Source organism: Trichechus manatus, unplaced genomic scaffold, assembly GCF_000243295.1.
Source record: "Trichechus manatus latirostris isolate Lorelei unplaced genomic scaffold, TriManLat1.0 scaffold00030, whole genome shotgun sequence".
NCBI lineage: Eukaryota > Metazoa > Chordata > Mammalia > Sirenia > Trichechidae > Trichechus > Trichechus manatus.
Window position 1 is genome coordinate 18594838 of NW_004443966.1, and position 21254 is coordinate 18616091.

Sequence of the window (21254 nt, forward strand, 5' to 3'; positions counted from 1 at the left end):
CATGTTATCAGGAGGGATCAGTCCCTGGAGAAGGACATCATACTTGGTAAAGTAGAGGGTCAGCGAAAAAGAGGAAGACCCTTGATGAAATGGATTGACACAGGGGCTGCAACAATGGGCTCAAACCTAGCAACAATTGTGAGGATGGTGCAGGAACAGGCAGTGTTTTATTCTGTTGTACTTAGGGTCCCTGTGAGTCAGAACCAACTCAACGGCACCTAACAACAACAACAACAATTTTTATTTTCATCAAGTTCAAAATATTTTATAATTTCTCATGTGAGTTTTTTCCTTTGATCTATGGATGTTGCCTAATTTCCAAATATTTTAGGATTTTCCAGATATCTGTTACTAATTTCTAGTTTAGTTCCATTGTGGTTAGAGAACATACTTTGTACCATTTCAGTCCCCTCATGGGTACGTTAGTACTTATCCAAAGTCTCAAGGACACACTTTTCCCAAACTCTGGAGTTCTCTCCTCTTTAGTACACTGCCTTGCAATTGCAATTACCTTGGCCTCCCCAGCTCTGATTTCTGTTTCTTCGATTCAGTGAGACCGCAAAGCTCTCGTTGGTTTCCCCTTTCCCGTGCTGAGGCCTGGAAACTACTTCCAGGCTCTAAGATGGGATGATATTAAAGCTCACCTTGATTTGTTACCATTCTCTCAGGGGTCATAATCCTGGACTGTCTGTTGTCTGGTGTCTGAAAAGCATTGCTTCGTTGCGTTTGTCCAGTTTCTGGTTATCTAAGACAGGAGGGTAAATCCAGTCCTCGTTACTCCCTTGTTGACAGAAGCCTGGGTCCCAGTCATGCTCTTCTTGCCTGAGTCTTCTGTTTCACCCTATCTACTGGTTCTTTCTGTCAACTTTTCAGTACGCTCAAGCTTCTCTTCTGGTACACAGAATGTAAAAGGACACAAAGCTCAGTTCTGTACTTAACCTATCTTTCCTCTACCTTTTACAGCCAAATTATTTGAAAGTGTTATCTATTTTCTTATTCCTCAAGTGTCATTTGTGGACTGGCAGCCTTTGCATCACCTAGAAATTTGTTAGAATGCAGAATCTCAGGCTCCACTCCAGAACTCCTGGATCCAAATAGGAATTTTAACAAGATCCCTAGGTGATTGGTATGCATGTTAAAATTCGAGAAGCACTGTTCTGCATTTTACAGGCTCTACTGCTTCACTTTTCCATCTGTTTCCTCAGTGCATTGCAGTCTGGCATCTGTCTTCAGTGCTGCACTGAAGCTGTTCTTGCCCAGGCTGTCGGTGACCTCAATGTAAATACAATGAGTGAGTGTCCATCTGTCTGTCAGTCTCAGCAGTTCATCCTCCTTTTTGAGCATTTCTTTGGCTTCTGGGATGCCGTGGTCTTTTGTCCTCTTACCTGTGGCTTTACAGGCTTTATTTCTCTGCTTGTCTCTTAAATGTTGGCTTTCTGCAGAATTTGGTCTTAAGCTGTCTTTAGATGTACACTCCTTTGTCTATCTTGTCTTCTCCTGTGACTTCAGTTTCAACCTGCATCTCCATTCTGTATCTCTCCTGAGTTCCAGGCTTGTATATCCTCCACATCTATGTCCCAGAAATACCTTTGTCTCTCCATAGTTGTAGCTAACACCATGATCTTCTCCATGTATGCTGTTCTCAGTGTCTGGCACCACCATTCAGGCATTGTCCAAGCCAGAAACTTATCAGTCATCTTGACTTTTCTGTCGCCTTTACTTCACATTTACTCACCATCACTTCCTTATTTATTCGTTTTCCAAGGCTTATTGATTCTACCCTAAATATTTATGAAATCTGCCCACTGCTGTTAGTCACTATTGCTGCTTTCCTAATCACGACTTCATCAAGTCACCTGAGATCACTGCAGTGGCTTATGGAGCAAAACAGGATAGAAAACATTTGTTAACTCTTAAGTGCTGCCTGCTCTTACTTGATAATGTGAATGTATTTGGTAGCACCCATTAAATATTAAACTATTTTAACTTGAATAATAAATTGAGAACTTGAAGCAAGAGAGCCTGGTAATAGTGTATGCCAAAGGATCAGGAAGGATGAATTTCAGATTTAGAAGTTGCATGGAATAGGATGTTTGAAAATTTGAGTTATTAAAGAGTAAAATAAATATGAAGTCTAGCCTTTGACTCTAGTCTTTTGGCTTATAATGAAGAGACAATTTTCTCATGAGAATAACATTATACAGAATGCTTGTATTTGTAGGTATACAAAAATGCTTGCTTATTCTTCTGCCTTGCATTTCTGCCACTATCAAACTTTGAACTTTGTTGGGCAATAAGACAGATAGATTTAATTTTATTTCTGCCAGTACACAAACACTGTATGTCATTGTTTTACTCAGGGTACAATACAATTTAGAATTATTATTGGCCACGCTGTTAAGGTGTACAGTGAGTGATGTGATTTATTGATATTTGGGGGTGGGAGAATTGCAAATGAAATAAGTTCCCTGAGGATATTTTCCTTTCATGAGATGGAATTCTTTCAAGAAGTGAGAAATAGTCTATCAAAAAGTGAGGAATAGTCTATCAGGAAGTGAGATACTTCATTACGAAGTGAGAAATTTGAAGAGACTTGGGATGTAGAAGACATGAGACAGGATCATTAAGCTTATTTCAAAACAAGTTGTCTGGTAACTCTGGCCATAATAAACTAAAATTAAGCAAACTTAAGTGGATGGGGAATCAGGACCCTGGTGAGACGTATAGGACAGTTTTTATACAAAGTTAGCCAGGGAGTGAGTGCCCAATAACCCCTCTACTATGACAAAGAAAAAGTGGTTAAAGAAAACAGTGATAGATCTTTTAAAAAATAATCCACTGTTCCCAACAAAGGATCATTCACCACCAATAAAAAATCTGTGTTATTTAAAAAAAAATGACAAAAAAGAATGCATAGGCAATTATTCATTCTTAAAGATAGTAATACAGAAATAGATGGAGTAAAAAGAGCACTCTCCATCAGCACCCCAATCCCATCACCCTCCTTAGGAGAAAACACTGTAACGTTTAGTGTTTATTCCTGTAGACGTTTCCCTGTGTGTTTACAATTTAAATATGTGCACACACACGTGAAACAGTATACATATGTATACATATTTTAACATGTGGATAAATATTATACATAATTTGAAACTTGAATCTTTTAAATTTAACAATGTATCTCTACAATCCTTCCATCTTAGTATATACCTCAGTCTTATAAGTAGCCACATATTATTCTATAGTATGATTATACTTTAGCCATTCTTTATAGCAGCTTAGGTTATTTGAAGTTTTTCACTGTTAGAAACAGTGCTAATAGTAAATGTTCTTGAACATTATTTCTTTGTGCACGTGTTCAAGTTTTTTTTTAAATAAATGAAAGTGTAATTGCTAAGCCATAGGAAAAGAAATACAAAAATTTTAATAGATACTGCCCAAATTTCCCTCCAAAAAGGCTATATCAGTTTACAGTCCCACCAGTAATATTTGAGAGAACCCCTTTACTCATATCCTTAGCAGCATTAACAGTATTAATTAAAAATTACTTTATGGTTCCGAAAAAATGGGAAATCGTTTTAATTTGCATTTCCTGGATTTTTGATGTGGGTAAAACTTATCATACTTTTAATTTTTACTTCTTTTTCCTTGAATTTTTGTGTCCTTTGCCTATTTTTCAATGGGTTTGTAAAAGCTCAGCCTGTGCACTGGATATTGACTCTCTGTTATGTATGGTTCAGATATGAAGTTCCATCTGTCACTGGTATTTTAACTTTATTTTTGCCATATAGAAGTTTTTAGTTTGTCAGATTATACCTGTCAGTCTTTTCCTGTGTGGCTTCTCTAGATTTTATGTCTTGCTTACAAATTTATCTTCCCCACTCTAATGTTATTAAAATATTGTCTTATTTTTTTATCCTGTAAAGGGTTTTGTCCTCTTCCTGTGCATAATATATAAGAAAATAGCTTTATTTCTGCTTAAATAAATACTATGTTTACATAAAATATTCTGAAAACAACAAAGGTTACAGAAAATAAAAATCAACCGAAATCCCACCACCCTGAGATAATCCTGAAATACTGCGGAACTGTATCTTTTTACGTATCACTTTAGGTATTCACACAAACTTGAACACACACCCACATTTACCAAATTCACATATGTAATATTTATAAATGGATTTTACATACAAGCTGATTTTTATCATGAAACTGTTTTACATACACACATATAATTTTACTTAAATGGAACCAGATCTGCGTGGTTGGGAATTTTTATTCTCTCTGTCCCTCAAACACTCACACACAAACATACACCTATCCTTTTCCTCCCAGTAACCAGGGGTTAACAACGCAGTGCACACTTTGCTACCTTTCTCATTGCTCCTACAGTCGTGTACATATGACGTTAATATTATTTTTTATTTTCACTTGACAGCATTGTTCATTTTTCACAGAACTCATTCAGATCAACTGAAACATAGCTAACTGATTTTTTGCTGGATAATATTCTAGTGCAGGGGTCGACAGACTACAGTCAACAGGCCAAATCCATCCCACAGTCTGTTCTTATAAATAAAGTTTTATTGGAACCCAGTTTTGCCCATTTGTCTAAGGTTGCTTTTTTGCAGCAGAGGCAGAATTGAGTAGTTTTGACAGAGACTGGATGGTCTGCAAAGCCTAAAATGTTTACTGTTTGGCCTTTTACAGAAAATGTTTACTGACTTCTGTAGTAAGGTATGAATGTATCACAGTTTCTTTAACAGTTTTTCTGTTGTGCTTATTTGGTTCTTCCTTTTTTTTCCCTTGGTCACTATAAAGAGTGTTGTAATAATCATTATAGTACATACAGTCTAAAGTTTAGTGCTTTTATTTCTATGGGATCTATTCCCTCGAGTGGGATTGTTAGATTGAAGGATAGATGTATTTTAAATTTTGGTGGATATTCCCAGATTGATGTTGCAGGTGTCTGTAACCATTTACATTTTCACCAGCAATGCATGAGAATACTGTTTTCCTTGACTCCCTACCAGCAGTAGCTTTATCAAAAACAAAGTGTTTTGGCAATTCGGAAAGGTGAGAATACCTATCTCATTGCTACTTTAATTTGTGTTTTCCCACTGCTAGTGATATTAAGAATCTTTTTATATACTTATTGACCACTGAGATTTCATCTTCTGTAAATTTCCAGTTCATGTATTTTGCCCATTTTTCTATTTTTTCCAGTTTTCTATTTTTACCCTTTAAATTCCTTATCTGATATATATGATATAAATATTTTTCCCCACTCCATTGTTTCTCTTTTGCTTTCTGATGGTATTTTGCCATTAAAAATAGTTTTGTTTTTTTTTAAAAATGTGTTGAAGTGAAGCGTATCTACCTTTTCTAGCTTTGGGGTTTCCTATTTTGATTTAAAATGTTGCCTAATCTCAGGTTTATTCTTGTATTTTCCTAAAATTTCTTCTAAGATTTTTATTATTTACATTTTTTCATAGGTCTAGCATATATTTTTATATATGTATGTTGTTGTTGTTAGGTGCAGTCAGGTTGGTTCTGACTCATAGCGACCCTGTGTACAACAGAATAAACACTGCCTGGTCCTGTGCCATCATCACAATCATTGCTATGTTTGAGCCCATTATTGCAGACACTGTGTTAGTCCACCTTATTGAGGGTCTTCCTCTTTCTCGCTGACCCTTTACTTTACCAAGCGTGATGTCCGTCTCCAAAGACTGGTCCCTGCTGATTAGTGTCCAAAGTACATAAGACAAAGTCGTGTCATTCCGCCTTCTAAGGAGCATTCTGGCTATACTTCTTCCAGGACAGATTTGTTCATTCTTCTGGCAGTCCATAGTATATGTATATGAGTGGCATTACAGTGTGATGGTCAGATCACACTAACGAATTACAAACTCTGGCTCTGTTACTACTTATGTGACCTTGGACAAGTTATTTAAGATTTATATGCTTTAGTTTTCCCCTCTAAAATGGAGATGAAAATAGGACCTATCTTGTAAGATAGTAGTGAAGATTAAATAAATGAATATAGACAGTGTAATATATAGAAAGTGTTTAAAACACTGTCTGGCACATAGAAATACGTAAGTGTTTATCATTATTACATGTTGTGGGTAGGCATCTCTTTTTCCCCCATAGGATAACCAGTTGCCCTAGGAACATTTACTGAGTAGTTCATCATTTTCCCAGTTGATTTAAATGCCACCTTTATTGCATATCAAGTTTCTACGTATATGTAGCTGTGCTTCTGGGCTCTCTCTCCTGTTATGTGGTTCTATTTATCCCTGCCCCAGGGCTACGGTGGCTTAATTGCTGTAGCTTTATAAATACTGATAACTGATGAGTGGAGTCCCTTTGCCTTGTTTTTCAAAAATTATCTTGGCTGTTCTTGGCTTGCTTGTCCTCTTCCATAGCTGGTATTGGAATGGTACCTGTGGTCTCATCAGTACTGTAAGCGGTGGAAGTTTTTAGATCTTGTCTGGTTATATAATCTAAAGATTGATACCATCCATTGTGCTGGGTGGACACTGAAACTATGATGAATTAAACACTGTAGAAAGATAGATCTCATGCCTGCAGTTCCCATACTGTGCCCTGAAATAATCCAGGGCACCTCAGTGAACGGGTAGGGGTATTCAGATTTTCAGGGAAAACACAGCGACATCTGTTGGACACCATGCAAACTTCTAGCTCAAGATGGTTCACAGTTTCAACATTTGATTATGTTACATTCCTTTCGATAACATGATCTCTTTAGGTGGTTACTGTGGTCGCTGTGAGTCAGAATCGATGGCAACAGGTTTGGTTTTGGTGGTAAAAAGCAAGTACTGTACAAAAATCAACGTGGAAATGAGGGTGGCAGTATCCAGTCTGATTCTAAGGTTTGAGAAGTTATGCAACACCTAATAGACATACTTCCCATAATAATTAATTGTGGTAGTTTAAAAATGAAATAAAAGTATTACTTTTTTTCAATTTATGTATTTTTTCCAAAAGGCTACTAAATTATTAAGACGTAAATACTTATTTAGTAAATACTTAGGTTTGAACCTAAGTAATAAATGATTCTATTAGGTATTTCTTTTGGCCTCGGTACTCTCTGGAAACCCTGATGGTGTAATGGTTAAGTGCTATGGCTGCTAACCAGAAGACTGGCAGTTTGAATCCACCAGGTGCTCCTTGGAAACTCTATGGGGCAGTTCTGTTCCGTCCTATGGGGTCGCTATGAGTCAGAATTCACTCGACGGCAGTAGGCTTGGTGTTTTTTTTTTTTTTTTTGGTCTAGGTACTCTGTAAAAAAAAAAAAAAAATTGCTGAACTAGTAGGAGCACCAGGAACCAGTATAGTTTGGGAACCTCTGTTGTAAACAAGTTCTTACAAATATTTAAAGATTAAGACTATTTAAGTGCTTTGTATGTATGCTATGTAGATATGCCGTGCTTGCTTTTAACAGGGCGAGCTAACCTTATCGGCACCAGGGACAGACAGCATTTCTGAGAAAGTGATGTTTAGGTTGAGCGTGAAGGAAGGCGTTAACTGGAAAGGCTGGTGATGGGAATAGCTTATGTGAAGAGGGCAGAAGCTGTAGAGGAACTGAAGGGAATCCAGCATGTTTTAGAAAGTGTGAAGAGAATGATGAAGTTGGAGAATGGGCAGCCAGATCACATAGTAACACTGAAGTCCAGTTAAGGAGTTTATTTAGATTTTTATATAAAAGACAGTGGCAAGCCTTTGAAGGGTTTTAAGTGAAGAGAGGCTATCTTAGATCACTTCTCTCTTACTAAAGGAATAAAATATATAAAGATGATACACGTAAATACTGAAGTAACACTGTATTCTAAGTAATATATATTGGATTTTTTTTGTAAAATTATGAAGTGTCTTGATTTTCAAAGGCATTTATAAAGTATTCTATGAGTATAATTTTTTTGAGTGCGTATACTTTCTTGTTCAACTTGGTTGATATGGATATAAACTTTTAAAAGGAAATAAAATCCAGAAGTAAGACAGAACGTTAACCTGTAAAATATTTAAATTAGTGTAGGTATTTTTTTGTATTTTTCAATTGACAAAAAATTTATTCTAATTTTAAAATTAAATTAGTCTATTAACATATATAATAAAATATTTTAAATTGTTAAAATGCATATTTTTGACTGCCAATTTAATGTATTTATCTCTCTTAAGTACCTGAGTTGTTTAAATTCGAGTAGTATAGTAGATATTTAATAGTTATACAGGAAAAATATAAAAGTAATTTCTCTTAATTTAGCTATCATTTTGTACTGCCCTTAAATTTATATTTTTGATTTATTTCCCCATAGTTCCATTAAATTAATGAAATTTGTATAGTAATGAGAAGTAAACTAACTTCACATTACTTCCGAAAAATTCCTAAGCTCATTTTCAAGAATTTTAAGACTTGAAAAATCAATTTCATATTCATCAACCAAGGATGGACACCTGAAACTGTTTTCCAGCACCCCTTTATGGTGTTTGGGGAAGTGTGATTAGACTGCTTGGAATTTGCTTATCATTGTTAAGTGTTGGAAAAATTTTAAAACAATTGAATATTATTTCCTTCCCCTTTGCCAGTATGTGTCATGTTGATTTAGAGCGATTCATCTTATAGTACTGAATTAGTACCATTCTTAGCTGGATAATGTAAATAAATTATGAAGAGCTGCTTGTATATGTTTGAAAACAGTTTTTGTTTCATCTGATTATAAATTGAGTTGTTCACAAGGGAGTTGTTTAGTAATTTTTTTGGAGGAAAACAGGTAGACCTTTAAATTGGAAAGATTTCCCTTGCTCAGAATATAAGGTCTATAACAAATGTTTCCTTTACATTTTGTTCTTTCTGTGTTGAAACAACTTGCCAGGGATTCAGAAAAATTAAGCTGATCCAAACAATGCTCTTTATATAAAAATGAATTCTAGATGAAGAGTAAATGTAAAAAATGAAACCACAAAAGTATTGGAAGAAAACAAGGCTGGAGTGTTTAATAATCTTGGGATGAAGAAGGCCTTCAGAGTATGACAGATTTAATTTTATGTAGTTAAATTTTTTTCTTATGATAAAAATCATAAAGTCAAAATGGAAAAAAGAATATTTGCAAAACATGATAGCTGTGCCCAAAGATTGCTTTTTAAGTCAATAGGATGAATACTGCACTAGAAAGTATATATATAGTGAATTTATGAAAAATATACAAATGGCCATTAAGTATAGAAAAGATACCTTATTAACAAATAATCATTTTAATTTTCTCTCCTTTATGTTTCATAGAAAATTTGAATACAATAATTTTAATATTAAAAAATTTTATTGTATAACTTGAAATACAACTTTTACTAGAGATATTCATAGCATCTAACAAGGCCTGATTAGCTTACTTATCAGGGTCTTTTTTTTCTAATGTCCTTTTTCTAAGTGGGTCAGCTTTTGGTTTACTAGTAAAAAGTAAATTTTTATTCATTAGTAGTGAAATGACTACAGGCAGTCCCCAGCTTACGAACATCGGACTTTTGTACAACCTGTAGCTACAAACCAACCCCCCTTAAAGCCTATTACGTAAAAAATTTGAGGTATATACAATGGTTCATGATAACAAGTGGGTGCTACTTTGCAATGCATATCAAAACATTGTTACTGTATTATGTTAAAGATGTTTTAATGTATCTGGACGTGTTTCTTTAATATTTTTTATGCATAGAAAGGTACACTATATACCATATACTAACGCAAACATTTGACTAACTGATGTTAGATATGAACTGTACCTGTTTCAGTTTACATACAAATTTGGCTTAAAGACAGATTTAGGCATGGAACTCGTTCAGATTCTGGGACTGCCTGTATATTTATATCTTGCTCAAAGAGCATAACCATTTAAGCATAATTTTTGCACATGTTATATTTTCCTACAGAAATAACAGAAGATTTTGCTTAACTTTGTTTTTGTTTTTTGTTGTTGTTGTAGGAGCCAGCATTCGAACATTCACTCCATTTTATTTTCTGGTGGAGCCAGTGGATACACTCTCAATTCGAGGCTCTTCTGTTATATTAAACTGTTCAGCATATTCTGAGCCTTCTCCAAAAATTGAATGGAAAAAAGATGGAACTTTTTTAAACTTAGTATCAGATGATCGACGCCAACTTCTCCCAGATGGATCTTTATTTATCAGCAATGTGGTGCATTCCAAACACAATAAACTTGATGAAGGTTATTATCAGTGTGTGGCCACCGTTGAGAGTCTTGGAACTATTGTCAGCAGAACAGCCAAACTCACAGTAGCAGGTTAGTTAAGTAATTTGTTTGTATTTTTAAATTTCTGTAAATAGTAAATCGTGGTAAAAGCAGTATTATCCAGTAGTTTTCATTTAATTGGTAACAACAAATACACTCATTTAACAAATATCAATTGAGCATATACTCCATGTATGTATGTGACCGTGCTGGGGCTTGCTATAGTTTGTACTGTAGGAAATAAACTGTAGTACTTTTCCACTTATCTGAGGATTTAGAGGGGTTAAAGTTACTATCAGAAGTACCAAGTCAAAACCAGAGCTAAGAAGTTTCCTGAATACAACCAAACACTTTGGGACAGAGTAGCAGGGATGGGAGTCTGGGGACCATGATTTCAGGGGACATCTAGGTCAATTGGCGTAACAAAGTTTATTAAGAAAATGTTCTGCATCCTACTTTGGTGAATGGTGTCTGGGGTCTTAAAAGCTAGTGAGTGGCCATCTAAGATGCATCAATTGGTCCCAACCCACCTGGAGTAAAGGAGAATGAAGAACACCAAAGATATAAGGAAAGTATTAGCCCAAGAGAGAGAAGGGGCTACATAAACCAGAGACTGCATCAGCCGGAGACCAGAAGAACTAGATGGTGCCCGGCTACCACCAGTGACTGCCCTGACAGGGAACACAACAGAGAGTGCCTGATAGAGCAGGAGGAAAGTGGGGTGCAGAACTCAAATTCTGGTAAAAAGACCAGTCTGACTGAAACTGGAGGAACCCCAGAAAGCATGGCCCCCGGACTCTCTGTCAGTCCAGGACTGAAACTATTCCCGAGGCCAACTCTTCAGACAAAGATTAGACTGGACTATGGGACATAAAGTGATACTCGTGAAGAGTGTGCTTCTTAGCTCAAGTAGATACATGAGACTAACTGGGCAGCTTGTGTCCGGAGCTGAGATGAGACGGCAGAGAGGGTCAGGAGCTGGTTGAACGGACATGGGAAGTCAAGGGTGGAAAGGAGGAGTGTGCTGTCACAGTACAGAGAGAGCAACTAGGGTCACATAACAATGTATAAATTTTTGTATGAGAGACTAACTTGAATTGTACAGAGTCAGTTTTTTTTTTTTTTTAAACTTGGAAATGGCAGGGAAGTAATAGTATAGGAGAATTGAGTCACTTTGATTGCTAACTTTTATCCTACCCAACATAGACCATTTAGTATGGTTTTGTATAATTTTCCATATAGCCAGTATATAGTTCCTTTATGCATTAACCAAATAAATGACATCATGAATTACTACAGTAGTAAAAAGTCGATAGGATATGTATATTAAGGAAGAGAGCAGAAAGTTGTAAAATAAGTCATGCCTGTTATATAGTAGACAGTGGCACTGTTTCTCACATCAGATTGTCAGTTGTGTACCAGATGAAGTAGTTGGTTTTTGTTAACACAGTGTCATGGTGTACAAAAATTGTATGATCTTTAAGTCCTGTATTTGCACTCACCTGGGTGAGATACTAGCAAGTGAAAATGGAATCTGACTGACGGAGTAGTTTTCCGTCTGATCCCAACTCCAGGGTCATGGTCTCCCATCTCATTCTCACCCCAGGGTGTGTGTTTGCTCGTTCATTCAAAGCACAGTGGCTCTTTTTCTCAAAGTTGAATTTGGGTTTGATGTAAAGCCACTGTAATTATTCTACAGCTGCAGATTGAAGATGGAAAAGTAAAAAGGGAAAAAAATTGTCCCTTTTTGCAATTTCTGTTTCTTTAACATCTGTTTGCCAGGCTTTCTCCAACATGTTTGATAAATTAGCATAATGACTGCCTCAATACTTTCATTTAAGGCAGCTTCTGTGTATCATTTATATTCTTAAATGTCTCGTATTTGGGCTTCATTCTTGATCCCTTCCTCTAAGCTATCCTGATTCTCTGTAATTTCTCTATACTTGAGTTGGTTACTCCGCATTGCTCACTGGGTTATTCCACAGCCTTATAACTCTGCCCCCTCATTCTTGCTCTCCTCCTGTCCAATCTCCGCACAGTGGTCAGAGCACTCTTTTTCACCCTTCAGTGGCTTTCCAGTAACCTCAAATTGACATCTAAACTTTTTAACAGACCTCTTGAGACCTTTCATGAGCTGGCCCCCACTTCTCCAGCCTCATTTTTTAACATTCCACCCTGCCTCTGATCCTACCCCTCCCCCGCAACCACCCTCACCCCGTTTTTAAGCTCCAGCAATACGGAATGTTTTCAGTTCCCTTCATTCTTTGCCTCCTGGACTTTGCTCATGATTTCCTCATTGGCTGTAAATCCTTTCCCGTCTGCATTTCCTCTCTTTCTTCTCCACTGAGTTTCTCCATTCTTCCTCTTAGCTTTCCTGTCCTTCGGGAATAATCTTTTGACCCAATCTCTGAGTAAACGGAATTATTGTAACGCAAGGTGGTAAATTCTGTGGCGACCACAAACAGGGTTCTGGAGGAGAGTCATTTAACCCTTGGGTATCAGGACGAAGTAGTGTCTAAGCTAAGGATGAATAGAAGTTCTTTTAAATAGTTACATAGTATCCATTCTGTAAATACACTATGATTTATTTAAAAATTCTCTTATGATCAACAATTAGGTGGATAAAAAATTTTGCGTTATAGGCAATGCTGTAGTGAACAAATTTTTGCAAATCTTTATTTCTGTAGAATGGATTACTAGAATTGAGATTGCTGGATTATAGGATATACCTTTTTTTTGTAATTTAAAAAGATATTAGTTGGCAATTTCTCAAAATGTTTGCTATAGAGTTACAAGTAATTCCACTCCTAGGTATCTACCCAAGAGAAATTAAAATATCTGTCCGTATAATTTGCACATGAATGTTCATAACAGCACTATTTATAATAGCCAGAAAGTGGAAACAACTTAAATGTCCATAAACTGATGAATGGATAACTAAAACATGGTATATCCATGCAGTAAGTAGAATATTATTCGGCAGTAAAAAAGAATGGAGTCTTGATGTATATTATAACATGGATGAACCTCAGAAACATTATGCTAAGTGAAAGAAGCCAGACACAAAAGAGCACATATTATATAATTTTATATACAAAATGTCCAGACCAGGCAAATCTATACAGACAGAAAGTAGGTTAGTGGCTGTCTAGGGCTGAGGGCTGAGTGGTGGGGAGGGTGGGCTTAGGGGATAGGAAATGACTGCTAGGAAGCACAGGGTTTCTTTTTGGAATGTGATGAAAATGTTCTAAAATTAGATTGTGGTGATAGTTGGACAGCTGTGTATATACTAAAAGCTGTTGAATTGTGCACTTAAAATGGTACTTTATGGTACGTAAGTTAGATCTCAATACAGCTATTTTAAAAATTGCCACATTGCCATTCAAAAAGACTATTGGTTAGGATTCTTCGGTTGCAACCAATAGAAACTGATTTGGGTCGAGAAAGTAAGAAGGGAAATTTCTAAAAGCACACTAAGTAGACAGCTCGCAGAATTAACTATGAGAGGTATTGTTTTCTGGGCTGTCATTTCTGTACAACACAGATTTCTGCTCTGCTGCTGGTCAGTAGCCTGGCTGTGGGTGTTTGGTGCCCAAGGGTGGGGAATGGGGTAGTCTACATACATTTTGTCCGGCCTATGTCTCACTCCCTCCGACTGTTTTCTCCTGCAGTTCTCCATAGGCAATGGGACAAACTGGCTTCCTTCTTGGGAGCACAGGAAGCTGCAGCATTTCCTGCCTCTGTCAGTTACTCATTCCTCCATCTGCTTTCCCTCTTCACAGACTTTTTGAAATCTCTTGTCTACTGATTCCCGATATGTTGTTGTAGGTTTATATTTTTAAAAACTACTCATCTTTGTGAGATCTCAAGAGGGAGGTTTTTTTTTGTTTTTTTGTTTTTTTTTTTTTGCTTTAACTGTCTCTTGGTTTTATTTAAGAATTTTTTCTTTATTAGTTTCTGTGTTTATCTTCGTTAATTTCTTCTAATTACTGGTTTCATAAAAGTAGATATTTAGGCAGTTATAGCTTTATTTCTTTCCTTCAGAAATCCCCTTGGAATAAAAAATGAGAAAAAATTTGTAGCAGGGCTAGAAAACTATAAGTGTATCATTGACATTTGAATGAATTCACCATCATAAAACTAGAAAACCTGGAATCGTTTCTTATGATTTAATGTTTGTTAGTCTTTAAAGAAACATTCTGTTGCACACTGAGCATTTCAGAGTCACTTTTCAGATACTATTATTGTTAATAATAATAATAGCTAGTATCTGTTTGTTATTATAGGCACTATGCTGTGTATCCACACACGGCTGTCAGTTTGTCGTACTGTGGTGGCTTACATGCTGGCTGCGATGCTGGAAGCTATGCTGCCGGTATTTCACATACCAGCAGGGTCACCCATGGGTGGTGGACAGGTTTCAGCAGAGCTTCCAGATTAAGACAGACTAGGAAGAAGGACCTGGTGGTCTACTTCTGAAAAAAATTAGCCAGTGAAAACCCTATGAATAGCAGAGGAACATTGTTTGACGGCACCTAAGAACATGCTATATATGGATTATTTATCTATGTATTTAATCTTTTTTAACAACCCTATGAAATAGGCCCCTTATTATTCTCTTATTACTACTGGTGGAGAAATTTAGGTTTAGAGAGAAGTTAAGTAACTTGCTAAATTCACACAGCCACAAAGTGGTGGAGTTGGGATTCAGATTTAGGTTATGTGGCTCCAGAACGGATGCTCCTAGCCACTACATTCAGTTCCATTTATAGAATACTTATGGCTACATTTTTGTTAACATTTTATTTTGAAATAATTTCAAATTTACAGAATAATTGCAGGAATAGAACTAGGAAATCCTGTATACCCTTCATCCAGATTCCCTGATAACATTTACTGCATTTTCCTTATTATTTCCTCTCCTTTCCCAGTATACACACACACACTTTTTTTCTGAAGGTTTAAGAGTTAAGTTGCAGACGTGTTGCCCCATGAAACAAAAACTGAAGAAACCAAAACCTGTTGCCATCGAGTCGATTCCGACTCACAGCGACCCTATAGGATAGAGTAGAACTGCCCCATAGGGTTTCCAAAGCTGTAATCTTTATGGAAGCAGACTGCCCCATCTTTCCCTGTGGAGTCGCTGGCGGGTTTGACTGCTGACGTTTCCGTTAGCAACCAAGTGCTTTAACCACTGCACTAGCAGGGCTTCTTTAACAACATTAAACAAACAAACAAAATAAACTCACTGTCGTCAAGGCGATTCCATTCCAGCTTGTAGTGACCCTGTACACCTACCTAAATACTTTAGTGTCTGTTTCCTAAAACAAGGACCTTCTCTTACATAACCACGGTTGTTGTGAGTTGCCATTGAGCCAATTCCAACTCGTGGCGACCCCAAGTGTTACAGAGTAAAATTGCTCCATAGGGTTTTCTTGGCTGTAATGGTAACAGAAGCAGATCACCACGTCTTTTCTTCTGTGGAGCTGCTAGGTGGGTTCAAACTGCCAATCTTTTGGTTAGCATTGTAATGCAAACCGTTTGTACCACCTTACAGACATCAAAACCAGGAAATTAACTTTAATACAATACTACCGTCTAAACTATAGATGCCATTCAGATTACAGTGATTGTCTCAATATTGTTCTTTATAGTAGAAAGCAAAAGCAGAAACTTCTTTTCCCCTCTTTCCTTTCTGGTCCAGGATTATGAATCAGTTATTTGTTGTGTTGCTTTAGACTCTTACCTGGAACAGTGAACAGTTTTTCAGTTTGTCTTTCATGAATTTGATGTTTAAAGTGTTACTTTGTAAAATGTTTCTCGTTTAGAGTTTGTTTTTCTCTCATGAATAGATTCAGGTTTTGCATTTGGGGAGGGATACCACAGAAGTGATGTTGTGTTCTTTTCAGTACATCATATCAGGAAGCTTGTGATGTTTTGTTCTGTTAACTTTTATTTCTTGGTTATGATGGTCTGCAGAGCCCTGGTGGTGCAGTGGTTAAGCGCTCAGCTCCTAACTGAAAAGTTGCCAGTTTGAAGCCACCAGTAGCTCCGTGGGAGAAAGACCTGGAGATCTGCTTCTGTGAAGATTATAGCTTAGGAAACCTTATGGGGCAGTTCTACTGTGTCCTATAGCATCACTATGAGTCGGAATTGACTTGATGGCAGACAGCAACAATGATGGTCTGTGACATAATTCTCCAGTGTAAAGCTAATAACTATTTTATACTTGTATTAATTAGTAATAAGTATTAGCTATGATTGTGAGGATGGTACAGGACCGGCAGCGTTTCATTCTGTTGTACATAGGGTCACTGTGAGTTGAAAGTGACTCAGTGCCACCTAACAATTTTAGGAAGAGATACTTTAATACTCTGTAAGTATCATGTTCCTCACCAGACTTTCACCTACTAGTTTTAGCATCCATTGATGATTCTTCCTTGAATTAATAATACTACAGCGGTTACCAAACGGTGATTTTTTTCAGGTTTCCTAATTTTTGTAAGGTACACTTTTCCTTTTCCTCTACTTGTTTTTGTTAGCGTGAACTCATAGATTCCTGTTTTATTCAGCGGGTTATAATGCATTATGATGATTATCCCAGGTTTAGAAGAAACTCCCTGCCAAGTTGACTTTTGTGTCCTTTTGACATGTCTCCATTGTTCTTTGGACCCTTCCTTACTTTCTGTCACAAGATGTTCCAGGCTCATCTTGTACGTTTCCTGCTCCAGTCCTAGAATTAACTATTTCTCCAAGGAGCCCTGGTTCCTTGTAGCGGAAAATGGCATTTAAAAATCAAGATCTGGTCACTGTATGTACTCATTTGTACTGGGATAACACTGATTCTGGGCCTTCTCAGTGGACATAGCTAGGAAACATATGTATATTAATTAATGTGTATGTAATTATTGTATATGAAATGTATATATCCTTCACACATTTGGGTCATTTATGTTGATATATATTTCCATACCTATCTATAATTATATAAAACCATCAGTTTACAGTGATACCTCAATTCTAGTCTAATATCCATGGAGTTTATTCTGCCCCTCTCCTTTTCCATATTTATACCTTGCCTCTCCACCTGTGTGAAATCTGACTCTGATTATCCTTGATACATTTACTTATTTGCTCAGTATCCCTGTATGTAACCAATCTCCTGGCCACAGAGACCTTCTTCTCAGCCCTGTCTCTGCCACATATTGTGGCTACCCAGACTGACTTGATCCTGGTCTCCATGAGTGTATTTTTCAGTAATGCTTAACTACATTTTATTTCTTTTTTTCTTTTATCGTCCAGGTCTTCCAAGATTTGCCAGTCAGCCAGAGCCTTCCTCTGCTTATGCTGGGAACAGTGCAATTCTGAATTGTGACGTTAATGCAGATTTGGTCCCATTTGTGAGGTGGGAACAGAACCGACAGCCCATTCTTCTGGATGACAGAGTTATCAAACTTCCAAGTGGAACTCTGGTCATCAGCAATGTGACTGAAGGAGATGAGGGACTTTATCGCTGCGTAGTTGAAAGTGGTGGGCCACCAAAGTCTAGTGATGAAGCTGAATTGAAGGTTCTTCCAGGTATTAACTCATTATCAGGACTCATGTTTTTAGATTTATTAATGGCTAAAAATTGTTCTTTAGATTTTTTTAATAAGTGCTATTAATATATGGTGTGGTGTGTTATTGTCAGCATAAGGAGTCTCAATTTCTTACAGGGGTAAAAAGAAGAAAATATGCCAGAAAGATTTGATCTTTAATGAATACATTAATCAGTAAAACTCTGTCCAGCAAAAAAGTATGTTCAGTATCTAACAGCACATTCTCCTTGGCCAAAGAAACATTAGTACTGTGTCTTTTGTCAAGTGTCTGTCTTCTGCTACTGTCCCAAAATACAGTGCTTTTTATAGTTCCTTTCACTTGTAAGAATCAGACTCACTCATGTGGCATTTACTTTATCTTATCTTTTAACATGAGAGATTCATGTTACATTTCCTCCAGTTGACCAATAAGCACCCTGAAAGCAGGAGCTGTAACTTATCTTTAAGAACCTCAGAGCCTAGCACAATGCTTTGCACATAAAAGGTACTAAGAAATATTACTAATTTAAATGGAGTTCTCTTTGTCATTTTTACTTAAAATGTGCTTTGTCACACAAAGCCACACAGACTGAATAAGAATTAACTATTCTTCATCATTAAAGTGGTTAAGTGATTTCATAATTATTGTCTTTTACTTATGTATACTTTTGCTAGATCCTGAAGTTACATCAAACTTGATGTTTTTGAAACAACCGTCTTCCTTAGTCAGAGTCATTGGTCAGAGTGCAGTGTTGCCGTGTGTTGCTTCGGGACTTCCTCCTCCAACCGTTAGATGGATGAAAAATGAGGACACGCTTGACACGGAAAGGTAAATGTTGTCGGCCTAAAAGCCTTTTCAGCCTTATCTTGAGGCTTAGTCTAATCCTATTTGAGACTATCGATTAATGAACAATGATTGTCTATTTTATTTTTATTTAAACACATTAGAATGTTCATATGTCATCCTTGAAATACATTTATATAAGCTGTATCTGGTAAGGATGTTTAAAGAAAAAGCTGCTTTCAAAATATTAAGAGATAATTATTTCCATTTGTTCTTTCTGAAGCTGCATTTACTTAGCATAAGGCTTGGGACAGCCTTCCTTAAATTGTTGCAAGAGCTTCCGGTCCTGACTAGCCTGAGTCTTCTCACTCATTGTCGTATGCATTCTGTCGATTGTAGTTTTTCCTTTGTTCAGACAATATAACAAAATGTGCTTCTTATCCTTTTGCCTTATAAAATCGTGCCTGCCTTCTGCTGTCATTACAAATTCTTCCTCTTCCACAAAAGTCATCTCAGTTAACACCAGCCACCCTGTCATGCCTTTCATCCTCTTCATTGTTTCTTGAAGTAATATGTGCTTTTCTCAGTTGTATTGTGATAAAAGTACTGGGGCGGTGGTGGTGGTGGTAATGGGATATGTATTTTGTTTCTGACAGCAAATCTATGACTTGTAGTTGGATGCTTTAGAGCAGGGTCTCTTAAGCTTGATATTATTGACATTTTGGGCCAGATAATTCTTTGTTGTTGGAGGACTGTCTTGTGCATTCTAGGATTTATAGCAGCACTCCTAGCCTCGATCACTAGCTATCAACAGCACCCCAAGTGGTGACAGTCAAAAATGTCTCTAGATATTACTCAATATCCTCTGGGGAGGCAGAATCGCTCCCAGTTTAGGACTACTTGTCTAGAGCAGTGCTTCCCAATAGAAATATAATGCAAGACACATATGTAATTTAAAATTTTACGGTAGCCGTATTAAAATAGGAAACCCTGGTTACATAGTGATTAAGAGCTACAGCTGCTAAACAAAAGGTCGGCAGTTCGAATCCACCAGCCGCTCCTTGGAAACCCTGTGGGGCAGTTCTCCTCCATCCTGTAGGGTCACTAGGAGTCAGAATTGACTTGATGGCAATGAGTTTGGTTTGGTTTTATATTAAAATAAAGAGTGCTTGTGCACTACAGCAGTAATATTTATGCAATGGAATGGTTAAAGTGAAATGTACTTCTACCAAAACAATAAAGCTTGTGTGTAGTGAAAAAAAGATTTTTATGCTGTTGCAGTTTTTAAATTAAAATTAAAAATTCAGTTCCTCAGTCACATGAGCCACATTTCAAGTGTTTAGTAGCCACATGTGGCTAGTGGCTATTGAGTTAGACTGAGCAGGTCTGGTGTTTCCAACTAGGTAATCAAAAGTGACCAGACACTTAATCTGTGTGGCTTGGTAGCCAAGACATGGAAAGGGGTATCTGTCTCCTTAGCTGGGTGATCAACCTTTGTGATCAGTGGGGATGATAGAATGTAATCAGATTGTTCCTCGCATGTTCCGTTAGCAAAACTGATGGTGTCATCTCTGGTGCCACCTAATTTCGTTCTCAGCTCCCATCTAGTCACCAACTAGTGCCCATATTTTGCCTCCTTCCTTCCTTCTCCTCTTCCCAGTTAACTATTATACAGAGATTTCAAGAGGTTTTTTTGTTTGTTTGTTTTTTTTAATTTAAACTTTTGCTAACTGAAAGAGAGGGAACTTTGAAATGGGAGATTAAAGTTTCACACTCAAGGAGCAGAAATTTTAATTGGCTACATGTTAAAACTTTTATCAGTAGGAAAGCTGAAATTGGTTATTTAAAATTATATTTTATTATCCCAGAAGGACTTTCTGAAGAAAGATAATAGATACAGGAGTTAATGATGATTTACATAATTTAAATGAGGATTTCTATAATTTTTGTTTATTCAATAATTATTTAACAAGTATTTATTGAATGCTAAGTCAGTAACTGTTTTAGGTACTGGGAGTAGAGTAGGGAACCAAGTAGAATTCTTGGTGTTATGGAGTTTACATTCTAGTGGGGAGGAGTCAGACAATAGTCAAATTTATATGTAAAGTGTCCGTTTATGATAAATGCTACAGGGATGCTTAGAGAGGTAGAGGTAAGATTGATATTTTATATAGTGTTTAGAGAATTGTTCTCTTAGAGTGATTCTCAGAATGGGGTCTGGGTGGGTCAGGGATACATAAATCATAGTATAAATATTACATATCTTCCTGGAACACTCAATTTATTTAAAGATATTTTTTGTTTTTGTAATTAAAGCAAATGTCACTATATTGTGGTTAGTGATGTTCCTTTAAATTTTGAGGATGAATCAGGAGACTTTTAAGATTGAATAGACTTTTTTCTGCCTAGTTCTCTAGGCTCCTGAATACTTGGATTATGTGGTGGAAAAGTTTTAGAAGCACTGCCTTGGTATATCACTGTCTCAGGAAACTTCATAGGAATATAAAAGCAGAAAGCAGAACGGTGTTGGTCTAGTTCACCTTGATCTTTCCAGACTCTGACACAGTGCTTGGCACATAATGGGGATGGTGGTGGATATCTTGTGGTTGAATGACTGAATGTAAT

The 21254-nt window shown here is 36.7% G+C and overlaps 1 protein-coding gene across 1 annotated transcript in view; it reads left to right on the plus strand.

The window, feature by feature from the left end:
• NEO1 (neogenin 1) overlaps positions 1-21254 on the plus strand; it is a 216027-nt gene that overhangs the window by 41270 nt on the left and 153503 nt on the right. The window contains exons 2-4 of the mRNA XM_023729866.1: positions 9862-10319; positions 17571-17846; positions 18521-18674. Of these exons, the coding sequence (XP_023585634.1) occupies positions 9862-10319; positions 17571-17846; positions 18521-18674 (888 nt within the window). The remainder of the gene's footprint in view (positions 1-9861; positions 10320-17570; positions 17847-18520; positions 18675-21254) is intronic.